Source organism: Lotus japonicus, chromosome 1 (assembly GCF_012489685.1).
Source record: "Lotus japonicus ecotype B-129 chromosome 1, LjGifu_v1.2".
Lineage (NCBI taxonomy): Eukaryota > Viridiplantae > Streptophyta > Magnoliopsida > Fabales > Fabaceae > Lotus > Lotus japonicus.
In genome coordinates, this window is record NC_080041.1 from 19170698 (window position 1) to 19192942 (window position 22245).

The 22245-nt window shown below is 35.2% G+C and overlaps 3 protein-coding genes across 3 annotated transcripts; all 3 read right to left on the reverse strand.

Moving 5' to 3' along the window:
* LOC130734007 (UDP-glycosyltransferase 71K2-like) lies at nt 1-1882 on the reverse strand. Its single transcript, XM_057586295.1, has one exon. It carries the CDS (start codon nt 1757-1759, stop codon nt 365-367), a length of 1395 nt encoding a protein of 464 aa, XP_057442278.1. The 5' UTR covers nt 1760-1882; the 3' UTR covers nt 1-364.
* An 8160-nt stretch (nt 1883-10042) lies between these two features.
* LOC130734008 (UDP-glycosyltransferase 71K2-like) lies at nt 10043-11628 on the reverse strand. The gene has a single exon (XM_057586296.1). It carries the CDS (start codon nt 11579-11581, stop codon nt 10178-10180), a length of 1404 nt encoding a protein of 467 aa, XP_057442279.1. The 5' UTR covers nt 11582-11628; the 3' UTR covers nt 10043-10177.
* Nucleotides 11629-18269: 6641 nt separating this feature from the next.
* LOC130734009 (UDP-glycosyltransferase 71K2-like) lies at nt 18270-19901 on the reverse strand. The gene has a single exon (XM_057586297.1). It carries the CDS (start codon nt 19790-19792, stop codon nt 18383-18385), a length of 1410 nt encoding a protein of 469 aa, XP_057442280.1. The 5' UTR covers nt 19793-19901; the 3' UTR covers nt 18270-18382.
* Between the last annotated feature and the right edge of the window lie 2344 nt (nt 19902-22245).

The following is a 22245-nucleotide window of genomic DNA, read 5'->3' on the forward strand; positions in this document are numbered from 1 at the left end:
TAATTGAATCTCAAGTGTGTATTGATCAAATGAGCTCAAAAGTCCTTTACAAATGGTAACCGCTTCCTATTTATAGTTGGGGAGTTGGGCTTAATGTATACAGTTGCGTCTGTTGGGCCGATTTGATCTCGCGGGGGGAGGTCCAATTCCCAGGTTGGACGACCGCCGCTTGACGAGTAACCCCAAGGCGTAGGCCCCCTAGGGGCTCGCCCAGTCCAAAAGGAATATCCACAGTTGCTTAGGTAAATTTTACATACACAAACTCCAACTATTTTAATTTTCACCTTCACGAGAATGATAACCTTGCTTCTAGAAATAATTGCTTACATATGCTATATTTAATCACGGACATTGACATTATGTGCTAGCTGCTAATCATATCATCAATAAGTTTCCTAACAGATATGAATGAAGACCCACCGCTAAGAACAGCTTTCCTGGCCTTCTCTTTCATCTCTTGCACCTTCTTATGAACCATATTATCTTTATCCATCAAGTGTTTCAGCCCTTTCTCTATCTCCTCTGCCACTACAAGAGCACTACCTTTTCTATAATCCACTCTCAGCTCCACTGCTAATCCCCATTCCTTCACCATCATAAAAGCATTAAGTTGCTGTTCAGCATAGATAGGCCAAGTCAATATTGGCACCCCAAACCAAAAGCTTTCCAAGATGGAATTCCAACCACAATGAGACAAAAACCCACCAATAGCTTTGTGAGCCAAAACCTCCACTTGGGGTGCCCATTCACACAACATTCCTCTACCTTCTGCCAATTCTAAGAACCCTTCTGGTAAATTTTTCTCTTCATTGTCTGTGGTTGGTGGAGAACGCAAAGCCCACAAGAACCTGACTCCACTACGTTGAAGTCCTAGTGCTATTTCTCTTGTTTGAGATGGATCAAAGGTTCCCCTGCTCCCAAAGCCTAGAAAAACAACAGAGGAATCTGGCTGCTCATCAAGCCAATTCAAGATAAGGTCATGCTTGGCTTGGTCTAAATTTGGGCTTGGATGACCTTTAAGATTAAGCAAAGGACCAATTGCATAGATTGGAGGAGAATGATCATCAGACAATGCATCAATAGCATCCTGCTCCAACTCAGAAAAAGCATTCACAATAATACCTTTGGTGTCTCTGAACCTCGCAGCAAGCTTGTGATAAGCAACATATCCACCATCTTGGTTGAAACATGCATTTGGTAGAACCCTTGGTGGGACTAAATTTGAGAAACCGGGAATCAACAACTCAGGATCAGAGTTACTGAACACATCCTCAATCTGTCGTTTCTGAATGGAAAACATGAGGCCCAAAAACCCAACATTTGATGTCAAAAACAAATAAGAAGGGATACCCAGTTCATTTCCCACATCAATCATAGGAACACAGAAGAAATCTATGACCAAACCCACAACTGGGTTTGGATAAGATGATACAATGTTTTGTATAGTGGCTTTCACATGGGGTACAAGGCTTTCCATGTAGGACAAGATGTAGTGTTCAGGTGACTTCTGTACCTCCTGTGAAGGTGGTTCTGCTTGAGGAACATCAATGAGTTTGATCTGAGGATGTGAAGCTAGAAGTGTTGTGGTGTATGTGTCTGGAGGTGTGTAAGGGAACCTGATGCTGAGCACCGTGATGGAAAGATGGTTGTCACGGTTGGTTATGAGCTTTGCAAATTCCAGGGTTGAGGCTAAGTGGCCTACTGCTGGTGAGGGAATGAAGATCAACTCTGCTTTGTTTCTCATTTGGTCGGTGGCCATTATCTCTTCTTCGTTCTCGTTGTGTGGTGGGAGTAATGTGACAGAAACATTAATAAGAGATGTGTGTAGAAGAAGAAAATTTGAACTTTTGCATTATTGTGATCTTTTTGGTTCAATGATTAAACACTTTTTTCGGTGGCCATGCATGTTCTAGATATAACTTTTCATGGGTCAATACTGGACTACTAAAGGTGTTCAAACACTTTTTTTGGTGGTCGTTTTAGATTGCTAGAAAGAGAAAAATTTAAGGAAAAAAAAAAGGCAAACTTTTGCATGTTGTCGGCTGAGAGACAGTTATAATGCTGTTTCTCTCACAACCAATAAATGAATGCCAAGTGGAAGCCATGGGGTTAGTGGGTGCCATGTCATCTCAACTTAATAAAAATCAGAGTTTGGTCCCCCAACTATATGAATTAATATAATAGTATATAATTTCTTTTCAATATCAATTATTAATTTAATTAGTCAAAAATAGTAAATCTGAAAAATCTAAATTTGGGGATAATCTTTCAGAACCCTAAAATCAAAATTTCTAATCTCTGCAACTTCAACCATCACCATCGCACTGTTCATCACTGCCGCCCCTGTCAATCACCGCCACTGTCCATCACCGCCGCACCTGTTCATCAAATTTGCGTCGCAGTCGCGCCTCTCTTCACCGCCCGTGTTTCAATCGGATCCCAATCTTCAACCGTGTTCATCGTCTTTGCATCGCCGCCACGCCGTCTCTTCACCGCTCGTGTTCTTCGTCTATTTCATCCAACAAACACCCGTGTTCATCATCATCGTCTTGCTTTCTCTTCACCGCTTGTGTTCATCATCTTCTTCGCCCAGATGACGCGTTCTGCATATCCTTCGTTCGCCTTCTTCGTGGTCTCGCCGCCGTCGCGTTATTCATCCTGGGTTCTTGATCTTCGTTAACGTTGAATTTATATAATAAATTTATAAGAGTGCGTTTGAATGTTCAAACATGGTCGTGTTCCAGTGGTAGGTTTCTTTAAAATACTCCTATAGGTCCCAGGTTCAAGTCCGACCTGTAACGGTTTTTAAATTATTTTAACATTTTATTGCCTGTTAAATTATAAGTTATATATATATTTATAGTTGCAATTTACACTCAAAGGGTTTCATGTCCCAGTGGTATCATGCTTTCCAATTTGTCTACAGGTCATTGCTTCCAGTCCAACCTGAAGCAGTGTTTTTGTTATTTTACCATTTTACTATTTTTTTCCCAGTGAAGTTATAATATATTAATAAAATATTCTTATTTTATGATAATATAAAATAATCAATTAAAAATACATATAAAATAATCTTCAAGTATAACTTTTTAAAATAATCTCCTAATTCTAAGTATATTTTTAATAACTTTTTTAAGTTTTTAAAATTCTTTTAGGTCCATTCTATAATAAGTTAAATAAAGCATATAGTCATTGTTTTATATCGGTTAAGGTATAAGACAATATCACCCTATAGCACTTATAGTCATTGCTATATATCGATTAAGATCTAAGTCAATATTGTCATTTAGCACCTATAGTCATTGCTATATTTCAATTAAGGCCTAAGTCAAGATTGCCCTAAAGAACATAGAGTCATCGCTTTATATCGACTAAGGTCTTAATCGAGGGTTGCACTTTTCTTAGTCGTACTATATCGATGGAGGTCTTAGTTGCCCTATAGCACTTATAATCATTGCTATATATCGATTAAGGTCTAAGTCAAGATTGCTCTATAGAACATGGAGTCATCGCTTTATATCAATTAAGGTCTAAGTCAAGATTGCTCTATATAACACAGAGTCGTCGCTTTATATTGATTAAGGTATAAGTCAAGATTGCCCTATAGAGCATAGATTCATCGCTTTATATTGATTAAGGTCATAATCGAGGGTTGCACTTTTCTTAATCGTACTATATCAATGGAGGTCTTAGTTGCCCTATAGCACTTATAGTCATTGTTATATATCGTTTAAGGTCTAAGTCAAAGGTTGCTCTATAGAACATAGTTATCGCTTTATATCGATTAATGTCTAAGTCAATATTGCTCTATATAACATAGAGTCATCGCTTTATATCGATTAAGGTATAAGTCAAGATTTTCCTATAAAACATAGAGTCATCGCTTTATACCGATTAAGGTCTTAATTGAGAGTTGCACTTTTCTTAATCGTACTATATCGGTGGAGATCTTGTAAAAGTAACTAATTTTAAACAATATATATTAACGCAAAACTTTCAACTTATTATAATGTAGCATAGTGGTAAGCAAAGTAATTGGTTCAATTGACTTGTTATCCACTAGTTAATTACATATATTATACTTCTGTCACCATTAATAAATTAAAGCCAACTAGTTAATTGCACCTACGAGTGATCATTTATATCGATTAAGGACGTAGTCGAGGGTTGCCCTATGCTTTACATTGATTAATGACATAGTCAAGGGATGCTCTATAACACTTTGTAGTGATTGCTTTATATCGATTAAGGACTTAGTCGAGGGTTGTCCTATAGAACTTTTTAGTGATCGCTTTACATTGATTAATGACTTAGTCAATGGATGCTTTATAACACTTTGTAGTGATCGTTTTATATCGATTAAGGACTTACTCGAGGGTTGACCCTTAGGGTTGGCATTGATCGCTTTATATCGTTTATGGTCTTGGTCAAGGGTTGGCCTATTGCAATTGGTATTGATCGCTTTATATCGATTAACACTAATATTTTCGGTTTGACTTATATTGAGTAACACTAATATTTTCATGTAAAATAAATGTGGTGTAGTGGTAAAAAAAGTAACTATTCCATATGAAGTCTTAAGTTCGAATCCTACTTGTAGCTTTTTTTATGTATTTTTTAACATTTGCTCTCATTTAAACAAAAATCAAAGCAATATTATTGTTGATTAAACAAAATATTATGCCAACACGATTCGAACTCGAGTCCAGGCAATCATGAAGGAAAACAGTTACCATTAAACCAACCAAATTTAATTGATTATTTTGGCTTATTAATGTATATTATTCTTACGTGACAGTTAAACATTTAAATAGATATTTATCATGATTTGTCTTGTAGTGCTTTTCATGATCAAAATATATCGATTAAGGACTTAGTCGAGGATTGACTTATAGCACTTGGTAGATAACCCTTTAGATTGATTAAGACTTCGTTGAGAGTTGCATTATAACACTTGGAGTGATCGCCTTAGACTGATTAAGGACTTAATCTAGGGTTGACCTTTGTAAGACTCCTTCGAGGGTTTCCAATTAGCACTTGGAGTTATATTGATTAAGAACTTAGTCTAGGATTGAACTTTATAAGACTTCGTCGAGGGTTTCCCTATAGCACTTGGAGTGATCACTATTAGATTGATTTAGGATTATCTAGGATTTCCCTATAGAACATAGAGTCATCGCTTTATACCGATCAAGGTCTTAATCTAGGTTTTTTATTTTTCTTGATCGTACTATATCGATAGAGGTCTTAGTTGTCCTATAGCACTTATAGGCATTGTTATATATCGATTAAGGTCTAAGTCAAGATTGCTCTATAAAACATAGATTCATTGCTTTATATCTATTAAGGTATAAGTTAAGATTGCCCTAAAGAACACAGAGTCATCGCTTTATATCGATTAATGTCTTAATCGAGGGTTGAAATTTTCTTAATGGTACTATATCTACGGAGGTTTTAGTTGCCATGTATTATTAAAGTAGCTCATTCTAAACAATATATAATAATGCAAAAGTTGTCTTCGTAATATAGTGTAGCCCAGTGGTATTTGAAGTAACTGGTGAGTTTGATGTTCTGTGTTCGAATCCTGACCGAAGTAAGGTTTTTATTTTTATAATCCTCATTTTAACCAAAATCAAAGTATTGTTAAATACAAAAAAAAGAAACCCTACGAGGTTCGAACTCAGGTCACAACACAGATAAAGGAAGGTACTCACCAACAAGCCATCGAAGTTTAATTGATTTGATATCCACTAGTTAATTAAATATACTATTCTTCACCTTCACTCATCCATAACCCACAATCCTCCTGATCTTGAACATCCTCATTCATCAGAAGGTAAAACAACAGGCCTTTCTCCGTCGCATCTTCTCGTCCCAGATCCATCGCCGCCGCTCCCACCACTTCGTCTTCGTCGCCATCGTCAAACGAAAGGCCTTGCTCCGTCGTCGTACCTGTTTGCTTGAGCCTAGCCGCCGCACCTCCTCGCCCCAGCACCCGCGCCGTCACTGCAGTGGCTGCTATGGGTGGTGAAACCCTAGCAGAACGCCAGAACCCAACCCAGATATTTCAATCGAAATCAGAACTCAAAAAACAAGCTATCAACAATTAACAATCAAAATTATATGTTAAAGAGAGACCAATAGTGCCCATTTCTGCCTCTGTTCCAGAAAACCTTCGATCTGCGGCGGAGCTTGTCTTAGAGGGTTTCTGGGAACTCTTTCTTCGTCCTGGAGGATTATCGAGCATCCTTGAGGTTTTTTGTGGTCGGGTTTGAGAGCAAACCCATACGGGGGTCGTTGGGTGGGCTCCGCCGGAAAACAGAGGAGGAGATAACAGTGGTGGCTCGGTTCTGGGTAAGGAAGGAGAGGAATCAGTGGTGGTGAAGTGATGATGGCTGGCTTGGCTGCATTCATGGTGATGAGAGAAAGCATGAAGGAAAAACCTGAAGGAATAAAGGGAAATTTTTAAAATTCAAAAGAACAAATTAAAATATTATTAGTTGGGGGATAAAGTGAAATTTTTAAGAAGTAAAAGGACCAAAATGTGAAATACAAGACTTACTAAGCTACCAGATGACATGGCAACCTATTACATTTGGCATATTTTAATTGGCAGGAAAAGGGGGGGCATGACTGCTGTTTAAAACAGGAACAACATATTTAAGCTTGCCAAAAAAAAATCAATAAAGGAGATATGATAGCAATTGTTCAGATATAGTATTTACTATTATGGATCACACATGCACGGTAGTTGGAGATGATGGGTCTCGGGTGTTTCTCACTATCCTGCTCACCTGTCATTCTTGCTTTTACATTATCAAAGTATTGTGCTTAATTTTGTAATATATACCGCCTTCTGTTCCTTATTAACCGTCATTTCAAGAGTATGGCATTTAGACCCTAATTTATTCCCTTTAAATTTATAATGAAACAACTGTCAACTGTGGTCCATTGTCAAATTTTTTTTTTTTTTTGCTAATGTGGAGGGCTAAAAGCCCCCATTGTCAATTTTTATATACCAAAAATCCATAAGTTTTCATTTTCTATTCAAGTATTTAGGGAAAAAATGGTGTTAATGATAAATAGGAGATATAATATAAATTTGAAAAGTCTAGAATTCACAAGTTTAGTGAAAAATTCCTAAAACTTGAAAGAATTTAGAAATGTGAGATTATGGTTTGAAGATTGTCATTTTAGACGTGTTTGATCCTGCAAAAATTGTGGATTCTATTGTCATTTAAGATTGCGGTTGGTTAAATTTTGTGTCCCGCAATTAAAATTGCAGTTTGTAAAAAAATTGTGTTACGCAGTTCAGATTGCGGTATGTAAAGGGACACGATTGAGACACAATAATACATATCGCAAATTGGAAAGTTCTCTATATAATGAGTACCTCAAATTGATGATGTCGAACATAAATGAACATTTTGTATACCATAATCTATGTTTGGGAGCATAAAAAAATACACACCGCATTTGAGATTGCAATTGCGGTATGTAGAATTATAGGGGTGTCCACCGGTCGGTTTCGGACGGGTTCGGGCCAAAAAAGCTCAAACCGACCAAAACCGACCACCATGGATACTGGACCGTCACCGTCCGATTAGCCAATCGGTTTTCTCGGGTTCCGGGTTGGGCGGATTGCGGGATACTCGGGCGGGTTCATTCGGTTACCTGTTCAGATCTTAAAAAAATTTGGCAAAAAAGAAGAGAATATGAGAGGGGGAACCAGATGCAGAGAATACATTGAGATCTAGATGAAAGTGAAAAATAGAAAAATGAAAGAGAGAGATCGAACGTTGGTGTCGCACCGCAATTGTGCTTCAACTCGAAAGTCTTGCTGGGGGTGAGGGGCAGCTGCGTGATTAGTGCTATGTTTGGAACGGTGGATGGATAAAGGAAAGAAGGGTGAGGGGAAAGAAAACATTATCGAAAATTGTGCACCTCTGTTTGCTTGCATTATTACTGTGGATGGAAAGACTGATTTTTGCGGGACCCACAACAAAAAAGCTTTCCTTCCAAATTGGAGAGAAAACTGCAGCTTACTGGTGCTTCAATTTGAAAAGACTAAATAACCATTTGTTTACTTATTATTACAACTGTTTTTAATTTATTTTGTAATTGGTGTAAAGTATTTATATTTCTGAAACTTTCTACGTAAAGGGAAGAAAAATTTATTTCTTATAATAATAAAAAATTAATGCGTGGAACAATAAAATAGTATTTTAAAATAGATAATTTTTCACATTAGTTTTGAATAATGATTATAATATAAAATAGTTGAGGATGTTTATGTCATTTCATGTATACACACTTTTCTTTCCACTCATTATTTCTTTCCCTTTCTTTTCAACCAAACAACCTTAAAAATCATCTCACTTTCTTTTCTCTTTCTTTCCTTTTCCTTTCCTTTCTTTTCCTTTCTTTCTTTTCTCTTTTCTTTCCGAACCAAACATACCCTAGAAGAAGAAAGTTGGATTGTCAAGCATGCATAAATGACTGCCATGGTTTAGAAGCTCTAACGGTGGAGCATACAGCATACCCACCACAACATCCATCTCTTTACTTTGATCAAAAATGTGCCCTTACTTTTAGTATTATACATAGATAATTAATAAATGAGTTTGCAGCTTTATGCACGTTTTTGGAGAAAGAAATACATATTAAAATGTGTTTGCAGCTATAGCTAGGAGAGAAAGGTTTATAGGCACAGTAGCTACATGTAGTAAAAGTAATGGACGAAGTGACACAAAGAGAGTAAGTACACGGTTAATTATATTAAATGATTTTGATATCACAGCCTTTGAGAAAATATGAGAGGTTGTGCCTGCATCAGAGCTATACAGGTACTCAAATCACATGCCTATAGAGTAGACTACTACATGAACAGGTATGATTAAGTGTCTGTTTGGTTTTCAGTTGGTTGAATGTGAAAGCACATTCACTCAACCCAGCAAGTGAATTCCGTTGGTTGAATGTGCATTGGAAATCGTGATCTCGAATTCCAATGTTTCAAACGCACTTCTTAACTGAAAACCAAACAGACACTAAGATGGGAGCGGTCGAGTCGGACACCGTCAGAATTTTTTTTCAATATCCGCACCCGACCGTGATAACCGTGTCAAACCACCTTTTTTTCACCCAAATAACCCGTTATCCGACCCGACCTACCCATTTGCACATAAAAAAATTCGGGTTTTTCGGTTTTCGGGCGGGTCACGGGTTGGTGGACAGCCCTATGTAGAAATATGTTATCAATAAATGCAATAGTTTTGTGGTGATTTGGAAGAGAAATAAGAATATAGGACTTAGATTAATAAGGTTTGTTATATCACGAAGTGCCTAAAGAATTAAAGGTTTATGGTTTTTTCACCGATGAAGCACTTTCATCATAACGACGAGATTTTTTTCCGTCCAATCTTATCTATTACTAACATCTCTTTAGCGTCGCAATATTACCAGCAACAATGTCCTTCACAACATTACTGGCGGGTCAAGTCGTCAGCCACAAGTAAAAAATTTAGGGGAAAACCTGAACTTTATGCTTTTTGCAAATTTGCACCATGAACTTTTATTTTGCGATTAATCCTTAAACTTCTACTATTGTTATGATAGATGTTTTTATTCATAAATAGTAAGACTTTAATGTTTAATTACAATGAATCGTAAAATTTAAAGATGTTTATTTGCAAAAAGTACAAAAGATTAATATGAGTTTATGTTTTTTTTCTTTCTTGAGAAAGTAAAAATTTATATTTAATTATCATTACTAACTTAACCCAAATCTAATAAAAAATGTTTATTATTAAAATAATAATAAAAGTTTAAAGTTTAATTGAGACAAAATAAAAATTTATGGCATGTTTGCAAAAGACACAAAGTGGTTATAACTCTTTACCCAAAAAAGTTATCATCGAGACCAATACATCACTAAAACTTCAATATTTTTTAGATACGGAAGTATTGCCATCCCAACAAAACATCAAGCAAGAAAAACAGAACATGAAAGAATGTATGACATTGTATGTCCCTTAACTAAATCTGTCACAAACAAACTTCAATTTCAAACATATATTCAAACAACAATTTCTTAGTAGAGCAGTCCAATTTCTTGTCGAATTTATTCATTGATTCTTAGAAATTAGAAAATTCCATCTATGAAGTACGAGAATAGTTATCACTTACTACCTATCATATTATCAACGAGTTCCCTAACAGATAAGAAAGAAGAACCACCATTTAGGACAGCTTTCCTTGCCATCTCTTTTACCTCTTGCACCTTCTTGTGCACAATGTTATCTCTGTCCATCAAGTGTTTCAGCCCTTTCTCTATCTCCTCTGCAATCACAAGAGCACTACCTTTTCTATAATCCATTCTCAGCTCAACTGCTAATCCCCATTCCCTCACCATCCTAAAAGCATTCAGCTGTTGTTCTGCATAGATAGGCCATGTCAATATTGGTACCCCAAACCACAAGCTTTCCAAGATGGAGTTCCAACCACAATGAGACACAAACCCACCAATGGCTTTGTGAGCCAGAACCTCCACCTGGGGTGCCCATTCACACAACATCCCTCTCCTGCTACCTTCCATCCATTCTAAGAACCCTTCTGGTAAAGTTTTCTCTTCATTGTCAGTTGTTGTTGGAGAACGCAAAGCCCACAAGAATCTAACCCCGCTTCGTTGAAGTCCTAGTGCTATTTCTCTTGTTTGAGACGAATCAAAGCTTCCCCTGCTTCCAAAACAGAGAAAAACAACAGAGCAAGGTGGCTGCTCATCTAGCCATTTCAACAAACTGTTGTGCTGAGCTTGGTTTAAATTTGGGTTAGAAGGACCCTTGAAATCAATCAAAGGACCAACAACATAGATTGGAGGGGTATGGCCATCAGATAATGCATCTATAGCATCCTGCTCCAACTCAGAAAAAGTATTCACAATAATCCCTTTGGTTTCTCTGAACCTCTCAGCAAGCTTGTAATAGGCAAAATATCCACCATCTTTGTTGCAAGCAGCATCAGGTAAAACACTTGAAGGAACTAGATTGGAGAAACCCAGAATCAACAATTCATGATCAGAATGACTGAACACATCCTCAATCTGACGTTTCTGAAGAGAAAGCATGAAACTCAAAAATCCAACATTTGTTGTGAAGAACAAATAAGAAGGAATACCCAATTCATTTCCCACATCAATCATGGAAACACAGAAGAAATCTAGGACCAAGCCCACAACTGGGTTTGGATTAGTTGATAAAATGTTTTGCATAGTGACTTTGACATGGGGTTTGAGGCTTTCCATGTAGGACCACATGTAGTATGCTGGAGGTCCAAGTGGTTGCTTCTGTGGGGGTGGTTCTACTTCAAGGAGATCAATGAGTTGGATCCGAGGCTGTGAAGCCAAAACTGATCTGATGTATGAGTTTGAAAAGGGAATGGTTGGGAGCTTGATAGTGAGCACTGTGATGGAAAGATTGTTGTCACTCTTGATCAGGAGCTGTGCAAATTCAAGGGTTGAGGTTAAATGGCCAATTCCTGGTGAGGGAATGAAGATCAGTTCTGTTTTCTTCTCATTCAGAGCCATTCTCTTCAGTTAATTTCTTGGTTTTGTGGAGAGTGAGGGTTCCTATACAAGTAGCAACAATGATATATACACAACTCCTTTTTTACACTTTATTTCCACCTATTTTTATCTCTATCTCTCTCCTCTTATCACTTATCACATCTTATACTTTCTTTCTCTTACTTTTTTCATTTCTTTCTATCTCTCTCCTCTTCCACCTCATTCCACCTCATTTTTGAGGTATAAATAATTATCCATACAAGTAGTATAGTATTTGTCTAGCATTTGAGGTCTTAGTGGTGACATTTTCAAGCCTTCAATTGATCTTTTATGACATAAGATCGCAGAACAAGGACATGGAACTAATCTATATTTTATGAGAACTGGTGTAGTGAAAGAAAATTTGGCTAATCTAATAATCCAATTGATCATAAACTAATCTATTTAATCTAAAACCGACTGTGGATACTTTGTTCAAGAAAAAAAATACATGTGTTTTTATATTTTTTTTTGGTATAAACAAAATTTCTCGTGTGTATAGTTTTTTTTTTTTTTTGAAAGTGTGTGTATAGTTACTTATATCCATATAGTTTATGCATAAGTTTGAACATATAGTTTTGTAAATGCTATGGTGTCACCCAAAAAAGTGGATGCACCGGTGTCCCCTGTTATTTATAAGTCAGATTACTAATTTATCCCTATAGCATTTCTGGCGGTTTATAACCTTCAGTATGTGAAAGATGAAGATCAACAATATCATTTAACAGAAGTACAGAACTACGAAAAGAAGAGTGAACTAGAACCCAGACAGCATAATGAAAATCAACAATGTCATGTAACAGAAGTAGAGAAGAGTGATTGGAACCAAAGCCAGTAAGCCACTGGTAGAAAAATCAAATTTGACAAAAAAATAAAACCCAATAGTCATTGATCTAGAACCCATACAACATTGAAAAATGAAAATCAACTAAAATAAAATCCAGCCATAGAGAAAACAGATCCGGATTGAGATATGGATATGGTTATTAATAAGGCAAACAATCATCATTCGTGAAGTTCCATATGGGTGCTAACATGTTAGTATAGTTGTTTGATCTCAAACTGTCGATCACCATTTTCTAGATCTGAACATTAGAAAAAAAGGCAAAATATAGAGGAGATCGGGAATAAAAAATGAAGCACGAATCTGGAATAATTGCTGTGGAAGAGGAAGGAAAGAACCGGTGCTCCGTGCATGTAGCACACCGGCGATTCCACTACAGAGCAGAACGCGGTGGTTCTGTGCATGTACCAGTCGTGAGGAACCCGTGAGCGATCTTCTATCGGTGGCGAATGGCGTCTGAGTGGAGCCTCACGGCGAGCACAGTGCGACAGCGGCGGCGAATGAGGCACTTGATGTGGGCGGGGATTTGGGTGAGAGTGTGAGACAAAATCCGCCACAAGCTGATATCGAGATACCCATATTCTTCCACATGTTAGGGTTTGAAATGGGTAATAGAAGGAATCAAAATTCTCTCCCATAAATAAAATATATGCTAAGACAGAGATATTGGATTGGTGTTGGGGCTGGAGAAGTTGGGTTGCCGGCGCAGCACAAACTCTCCACCAGGAAGAAGAGGGATTTGGATGAGGCCAATCAAAACCAGGAAGAAGAGGGACTTTTTTTTTTAATGAATGGCGGGGCAATTTAGTAAATCTATAGATTTAATCTAAACAGTTTAAATATTTAATTAATATATCTATGGTATAAAATTAGTTTACATACAATGTCCCCCTTTTTATGAAAGTTTTTTTATAGGTGACACCGGTGCAGTCCACTTTTTTGGGTGACACCATAGCATTTACCTAGTTTATGCATAAGTTCAATCTAGTTTATACACACGTATTTTTTTTGTATAAACAAAAATATATGTGTATAGTTTTTTGTGAGCTCAATCTGATTGCTGGTTGTATATACTTTGTCTCGTCAGACATCTATAGATGAAAATTTCTCCGAATAAAGAAGTTTCCTCCCTCCAATGTAGTCCCACTTTTGTGTCAAGATTTTCTTCATTTTTTTTCTTTCCTATATGTGTTCTTTAATTTTTTCAAGTATAACCAAAAAGTAAGTGAGAACTCAAAAAATATTTATAAAAATATAGATAGATACAAAGGCTTTGTTTGGTTTGGAAAGAAAAGAAAAGAAAAGAAAGGAAAGGAAAAGAAATGTTAAAGAAAGGAAAAATAAATGAATGTGGGGTGATTTCTTAGGTTGTTTGGTTTAAGAGAAGGGGAAAGAAAAAGTGAGTGGAAATAAAAGTTTGTATTTATGCAATGACAAAAATACCCTGATCTCTCTTTTATTTTTAAAATATGTAAATAATCTTTTACTTTCTCATTCAAACTGAAAATAAAGGAAAAATATTTATGTTACAAAAAAAACTAAAAATAAAGGAAACAACATTTATTAAAAGAAACGGAAACTGCACTAGATAATACGTATTACATTTTAAAAAAATTGCATTTGAAAAAATGTATATGATATAACATTTATGATAACATACGTAAGCTTTTTTTTTTTTTTTTACATATCATCAATATAATGGATGAAAAGTTAGTTTCCGATTTTTTTAAATCATAGGCAATATAATGTATAATAAACTGAAGGGTATTATAGTCGTTTGAATAAAATTGTTAAACTTTTCCAGATTTCCGTCCAAATTGGGAGGAAAGTTTTTTGGGGTAGGCCCCACTAAGATTCTTCTTTCCTTCCCCTCTTTCTTCTAATCCAAAGGAGGGAAAGTTTCTTGATTTTTGTGCTTTCTTTCCTTCTTCAATCCTTTCTCTTTCTTTCCTCCAAACCAAACAACCCCAAAGTTTAACATAACAACATTAATAAAATAAGGGATGTCTAAATTACTCATGATAAAGTTTGGGTTAAATAATCCATCATCAAATCCAACTCATTTATCTCTAATGTGATTGAATGATGGGTTATTTAACCCAAACTTTATCATGGGTAATTTAAACATCCCCTAATAATAGAGGTGAAAATAAACATGTTGGCAAGAAGGGGTGCACATGGGCCAGGTAGATCCATTGAACCCGCCCGAACCAATCCAATCCAATGGAAGAAATGCAGGTGGATTGGGCTAACGGGTCAATCAGACGGATTTTATTACAATCCAGTCAACTTCGGATCGGATACCGAATTTAAGAATAATCCACCCAACCCAACCCGAAATCCAAACATACAATAATAATATATTATTTAATATATATTTTTAATAATTTTACCTAACATACATGTAAAATTCTAAACCCCTTATTTTATTTCACTTTTTACATTCTTCACTTTTTGTTTCAATTGTATTTGGCATGTCAGAGAATGGAGACAATTAAATTCTAAGTGTCATGACATTGTCATATTGATTAACTTGATTTCATTGCCGCAATTGTTTTCATGGTATTTGGATATATGCCATTTATGAAATACTATTTCATGCTATTTAGTACAATGTTTTGTGTCTTTTTTATGTTATTTTGTACCATAGCCTATTTACCAATTTTTTCTAATTTTTTTTGAAGTTTTAATATATTTTTTTTCAATATTTCATATGTATTATTATTTTAATATAATGATTCAATTAACCCATCCGAACCAACCCGAAGATCGTCGGATTGGGTTGGTTCGGGTCTGAGGGTGAAAACTCGTGAAATCCAACCTAATCCAACCCAAACGATTGTAATTGGTTCGGATTATGATTAACCTATAAATCCATCCAACCCATGTGCACCCCTATTGGCAATGACTTTTCAAGGTCTTAATACACCCATATTTAAGGCTATCTGAAAGCTTGATTTCACTTAAAAGATTAACATAACAACAATAATAGAGGTGGAAATAAATATATTGGCAAGGACTTTTCAAGGTTTGAACCTGACCGACCCTATTAATTAATAAAGACTATATTTTAAGGCAATGTTTGTTTGTCTACAAGATCGACTTGACTTTAAAGATTATTTTATAATAATATATTTAAATAAGTAATGAGTTCACATTTAAATAAGTTTTATATCAATTTATCAAATATAAGTTTTTATAGCATTTTGGTTACTCATTTATCACGATTTGGTAGTTTTGATTTTCCGTCAACTTCGATCTAATTTTTGGCGGTTTTTATTAAAAAATCAATTAAAAAAATCTAGAAACCATAAAGTGTTAATTAGAAAACATAAAATTATTATTCAAGCTTATTTTTAATTGATTTTTTAATTATATTAAGAATCATTAAATATTGGATAAAAGTTGACGAAAAATTAAAACTGCAATGGCTAGTAAATGTGAGAGACATAATTGTAGGCTAATAAATTCATTGAGTGACCAAAACTATTAAATCGTGAAAAGTGAGGACTAAAAATGCTATTAAGTCCAAATTATGCTGAAGTATTTATATAGGTCAATATGTTTAAATATTGTAATAAACTAATAAGTTCGTAATTTCAGATATTGCAGCTTGTTTTTTATATAAGCTAGAAAAGACTTAAATACTCTAAAGGTCCTTAAGATTGTAAAGGGAATCAAAATCAATCCCTGAAATTTTTTTCCCTTAAATGTTGTCCCTGAAATTTATTTTTTAATCAAATTGGATCATTGCGTGTGTTTTAGTCTGACCTGGCTCCAATTTAAGCTATTCATCATTTCCACGTGGATTTCTTATTACTTTTAATGCATATGTGTAAAAAAATTAACAAATCAAAATTAAAAACCAAATTCTCTTCCTTATCTCCAGACTGCATCTTCTTCTTCTTCTTCTTCTTCCCCCTCACTCTAATAACCATGGTTGCACCACTTCTCTCCCCTCTCTCTTCTTCTTATTTTCCTCCAAAATCAGGCAACAAAACGCAAAGCTTGCAACCCTTGGTGTTATGGATTTACGTTTTCATCACCATTGTGGTGGGAGCATGGGCGGTCCAAACTCAGATCCGAGAGGAGAACGCAAGCGAGAATGAAACGTAGGAGAGAAGAGAAAGTCTTCCAGGCCACATGAGGCTTTGATCTGGGTTGAGAAGCTCCAAGCTTTCACTTTTTTCTCATCTTTGAGCATCAATGTTGAACAATAACCAGATCTGAAAAGAAAAATGCATAATCTCTCTTTGATTAAGGATCCGTGGTGTTGGGGTTGAAGAGAAAAAGGGGGATTTGGAGCAGCAGGTCGATTTAGGGTTTGTTGGGTCATGAAACTAGTGCTGATACCTCTTGATTGGATCATGAATCCAGTCCTCTGTCTCCGAAGTGATGATTGTGTCAAGATGAGGTAATCTTACAGGAAACCAATGGAAAGTTGGGGTGGGTATATGCAACCACATACTGATATTGAGATATTGATTAGGAAATTGTATCACCCAAAGAAGACGAAGCATAGTTTTGGATACGGTGGCACCAGAAAGTTTTCAAATTGAGAAAAATTTGAGAATTTTTGGGGAAAGGTTTGGTACTGGAGATACAATTTTTTACTCATAGTGTAGGCAAATTTTTGATTGGCAGCGCTGGGTTTGGTTGACCTGTGTGAAGTGAGTTACTTTGATTGTTTTTTTGATATGTAAGTGATATGTGATCTGTTGTGGATCATAGTAATGGCTTTGATAGGTAAGCTTGATGAAGATGTAATGTCTAATTTGTTTGAAAGTAGTTTAATTAAGATTTATGAGATTTAATTAATAATTTAAAGATATAATAAGAATTTTTTAATTAATAATTTAGTATTATTTATTAATTACACACGTGGAAATGATGACTAGCTTAAATTGGAGGCAGATCAGACTAAAACACACACAAGGATCCAATTTGATTAAAAAACAAATTTCAGGGACAACATTTAAGGGAAAAAAATTTCAGGGACTGATTTTGATCCTCTTTACAATTTCAGGGACCTTTAGAGTATTTAAGCCGCTAGAAAATAAAAATGGAGTATAATTAGTGGTTAACCGTTTACTGTTTAATGAGAATATTCATAACAAGAGGATTAGTTGCTGCTGTCTTACAACTTGGTTCTTACGGTCTTATTGCTGTCTCCTAATCTTTTCTAAACATAGTTTTGTATGAATTAATCCAATTTAGTTCCTATAATCATGCTTGAATAAACAACGTAAAATTCTATTCAAAAAAAAAACAACGTAAGATTGAAAACGGATAAATTTATTTTAAATCTCTAATTAAAAAAACCTTTAACTTTAATATCTCGATTTAAAGATGGATACATTTCTCTATTTCTAAAACTGATTGATTCTAATGAAGGACCAAAAATAAAGATTGATTTATCTATTTTTTATGGACTGAAAAAGTTTAAGTTAAATAAAAAATTATGAAAAAAATAAGACAGTAAGAAAAAACTAGAGAATAGAGATATAGAAAGAAAAAGAAAGATATAACTGAAAGATAAGAAAAAAAAAAAGATAAAAAATGGAATGGAAATAAAATGAGGTGTAAATGAATAATAACTCGAAAATATATTTAGGTTAATTTTTAAATTAACCCCTGGGTTTGTAACCGAGTTTGATTTTAGTTCTTATGAGAAAAAATGATGTTTAGTGACGGTTAAAAACCACCCATAATTGTAAAAATGACCGCCACTAAACATTATTTTTCTCAGAGGAACTAAAATCAAATTCGCTTATAAATTTAGAGACCAATTTGACCATTAACCCATATATTTATCATACACAAGAATAACAAAAAGTTGCTTACTAGAATCACAATCTTGCTTGTCTTTCCAGAGCTGCTGAAATAATTTGACGTAATGGGCAATCCATATATGAAACAAAACATTAGCTTATTAGCTATCAGTTGCAACCTATCATATCATCAATAAGTTTCCTAACGGATATGAATGAAGATCCACCAGAAAGGACAGCTTTTCTAGCCATCTCCTTCATCTCTTGCACCTTCTTGTGAACCATGTTATCTTTGTCCATCAAGTATTTCAGCCCTTTCTCTATCTCATCTGCCATTACTAGAGCATCACCTCTTCTATAATCCACTCTCAGCTCCACTGCTAAGCCCCATTCCCTCACCATCCTAAAAGCATTTAACTGTTGCTCTCCATAGATTGGCCATGTCAGAATTGGTACCCCAAACCACAAGCTTTCCAAGATAGAATTCCAACCACAATGAGACACAAACCCACCAATGGCTTTGTGAGCCATAACCTCCACCTGGGGTGCCCATTCACATAACATTCCCCTACCTTCCAGTTCCGTCCATTCTAAGAACCCTTCTGGTAAAGTTTTCTCTGCCTTGTTGTCAGTGGTTGGTGGAGAACGCAAAGCCCACAAGAATCTAACACCACTACGTTGAAGTCCTAGTGCTATTTCTCTTGTTTGAGATGGATCAAAGCTTCCCATGCTTCCAAAACAGAGAAAAGCAACAGAGGAAGGTGGCTGCTCATCTAGCCATTTCAACAAACGGTTATGTTGTACTTGGTCTAAACTTGGGTTAGATAGACCTTTGAGACCAATCAAAGGACCAACATGATAGATAGGAGGGGTTTGGCCATCAGTTAATGCGTCAATACCATACTGTTCCAACTCTAAAAGAGTGTTGATGATGATTCCTTTAGTTTCTCTGTTCTTCTTAGTAAACTTGCCACAGGTAACAATTTCTTCTTCATCTCTGGTGTAAAAAACATCAGGTATAACACTTGAAGGAACTAGACTTGGAAAACCTTGAATCAGCAACTCAGGATCAGAATTATTCAACACATCCTCAATTAGACATTTCTGAAAGTGTAGACAGATGCTCAAAAATCCTGCATTTGATGGGAAGAACAAATAAGAAGGGATACCTAGGTCCTTTCCCACATCACTGAAGGGTACACAAAGGAAATCTAGGACTAACCCAACAACTGTGTTAGGATAAGAGGATAAAATGTTTTGCATTGTGGATTTAACATGGGGTTTGAGCCACTCCATGAAGCTCCAGAAGAAGGATGCTGTAAATTGAGGTATAGGTGTTTGCTCCTCCTCTGGTGGGGGTTCAACATCAATGATTTGGATCTGAGGTTGTGAGGCTAAAACTGTTCTGATGTAGGATTCTGAAAAGGGAGTTGCTTGGTGTTTGATGATGAGGATTGTGATGGAAAGATGGTTATCACTGTTGATAAGGATTTGTGCAAGTTCCATGGTTGAGCTTAAATGGCCGATCAATGTTGAAGAAATGAATATCAGCTCTGATTTCTTCTCCATGTCAACCATTCTTCCCCTAATGGTTTTTTTTGGTATGGTAGAGACTGAAAACTGGGGGTTGTTGACTTGGTGTATTGCTGTACTAGTTTGCGAGTTTGCCTTCTTCAACTTCAATTGATCTTTTATAACACAAGACAACAGCAATGACAAGAAAATGGTAATTAGTTTAGATCCTATTTGGTTTGACCATTTCAGAGTTGGAGGAGCATGCATAATCAGAAATTATTTTTTTTAAACCAAGCAAGGAAGACAATTACTAATCCAAATGATCTAATTCAGTAGATATTCTAATTCTAATCATATATAAGTAAATAAAGTAAAAAGAAAAAATTAGTACCCAAAAAGAATATTGTGTAGGTTTGAATTTCCATTTAGCACAAGATCAACCCAGGTTAAATATAATGTAGTAAAATCCTGCTTGTTTGATTCACGTAATTAAACTCAATGTGTTCAGTTTAGGTTAAATATAATGTAGTAAAATCCTGCTTGTTTGATTCACGTAATTAAACTCAATGTGTTCAGTTTTTACTTTTCAGTTGATACATTGAAATAATATAGTCACGTTTGCTTCTGGATGAACGAAAAATAAACAAACAATAAATATAAGTTATATAGCTCCTAGCTAGTGGAGGGGGCACCAATAATTGATGTAGTTGAACCATTTAATTTACAGCGTTTAAATAATCTGGACAATATGTTAAACTTAAAGTAATTAATAAAATATGTATCTAAAATTCTAAATGTTGATACTTTGTGTTACACGAATTTAAATGAATGTTTTATATACTCTTTTGACCTCAATCACACTTGCTTTCACGTTGATTGTGGCATGCAGAGATGAAATTTACAATACCAGTGTGCGAGGAAAGCATGGGAAAACTTGAAATTAAAAACATTGATTGATACTATGGGCCGAGGGACAGGGTGGCCCAGTGAGGCCATGGTCACCCCCATTTAAAAATAGTTTATTCCTTCGACCAAAAAAAAAAAATAGTTTATTCATTGACCAAAAAACAAAAATAGTTTATTCATTGACCAAAAAAAGGTAGTTTAATCTAAAGGATTAACGTTAAGAAGATGATGTAACTTCGTGACTATTTAATAGGCTATCTTCTCATCTACCAACTTCCTTGTGAGTGATTGTTGGGATATTGAATTTTGGCTAGGCCCTTAGTACTCTAGAAGTGAAGGGTTCCCCACAATTAATCAAGTTTTTTTTTTTTTTTTTTCCAAATAACTTTCATACTAACTTCACATTAAATCTCACTTGGCAGAAACAACATCACTTTGACAAACATTTTTTTTATGGAAAATGCAAATTACTACCTTGACGTTTAGCTTTCGTGTAAATTAACCCATCATTTTTTAAAAGGTGTATATATATAACCTTAAGCTTTCTGAAATGTGCAAATTTAACCTTCTATTAATATTTCTGTTAAATTTTAATAAAATTTGTCACATGACATGTACATGACTTTTTCTTTTTCAAAATTACCCTTTGTAAATGAATTGTTGTTGTGTGAAAAAATGCTTGACGCTCCATAATTTTTTTCCACCATTTTTTCTTATAGCCAAGTTTAGTACTTTTGATTCAAAAAAAAAAAAGTTTAGTACTTTATCATGTACTACTTTGTTTTTGATACATTAAAAAACTCGTCTACTTTATTAGTTTTTTCCCGTTGCTTTTATCATTAAGCATGTTATGTACATCAGTTTTCATTTCCCGCGATTTTAGGAAAACTATAAATACTTAACTTCATCATTATTAATTTAAGGTCTACGAATAAGAATACCAAAATCAATATCATTCAACATTTCAACTAAATGAAAAAATAACATAAATAGGAAATATAATTGAAATATTCACCACGTTTGACAAATACAAAATCTGGATTAAGGGCCAAGGAACTCAGGTAATTATTTCATGCTCAGCTGTGGTTTAAGGGTTCTAGCTCAAATTTAACGTATCTATTGTATTTTTGTGCTTTTTATTCCAAATTCGTTGGTCTTATATTGAATTCTTACTTGGTCTAGGTTTTAGATGGAGTGGGGAGAATGCAATGAGTTTTTACTGAAGTTGATCAGAGTAGCACAAAAAGGAGGGTTTGAATTGTGCCCACCTAAATCTTGGTTTTTCAAATGATATAAAGATTCATCATCTTCGTTGGTATCATTTGGTGCAGCTCGTGTAAAAGCAGAGGAGGTAAACAACGCACAACAACAATTTTATCGTGGTTCACCCCCCATAATGATAGGGCTACGTCCAGTCCTTGGCAACACCAAGATTTCATTATGCAAGTATCAAGGACTTGTCTCTACAAGTACTATTGTACATGCCTCTTCAGGCATAATGAGTATTCTTTTACCTTGCCTCTCCACACATTTCAAGTATTTTTTTCTCACTGCCTATTCAGGCATTATCGAGTATTCTCTGGCTACTGCCTCCCCAGACATTGAGTATT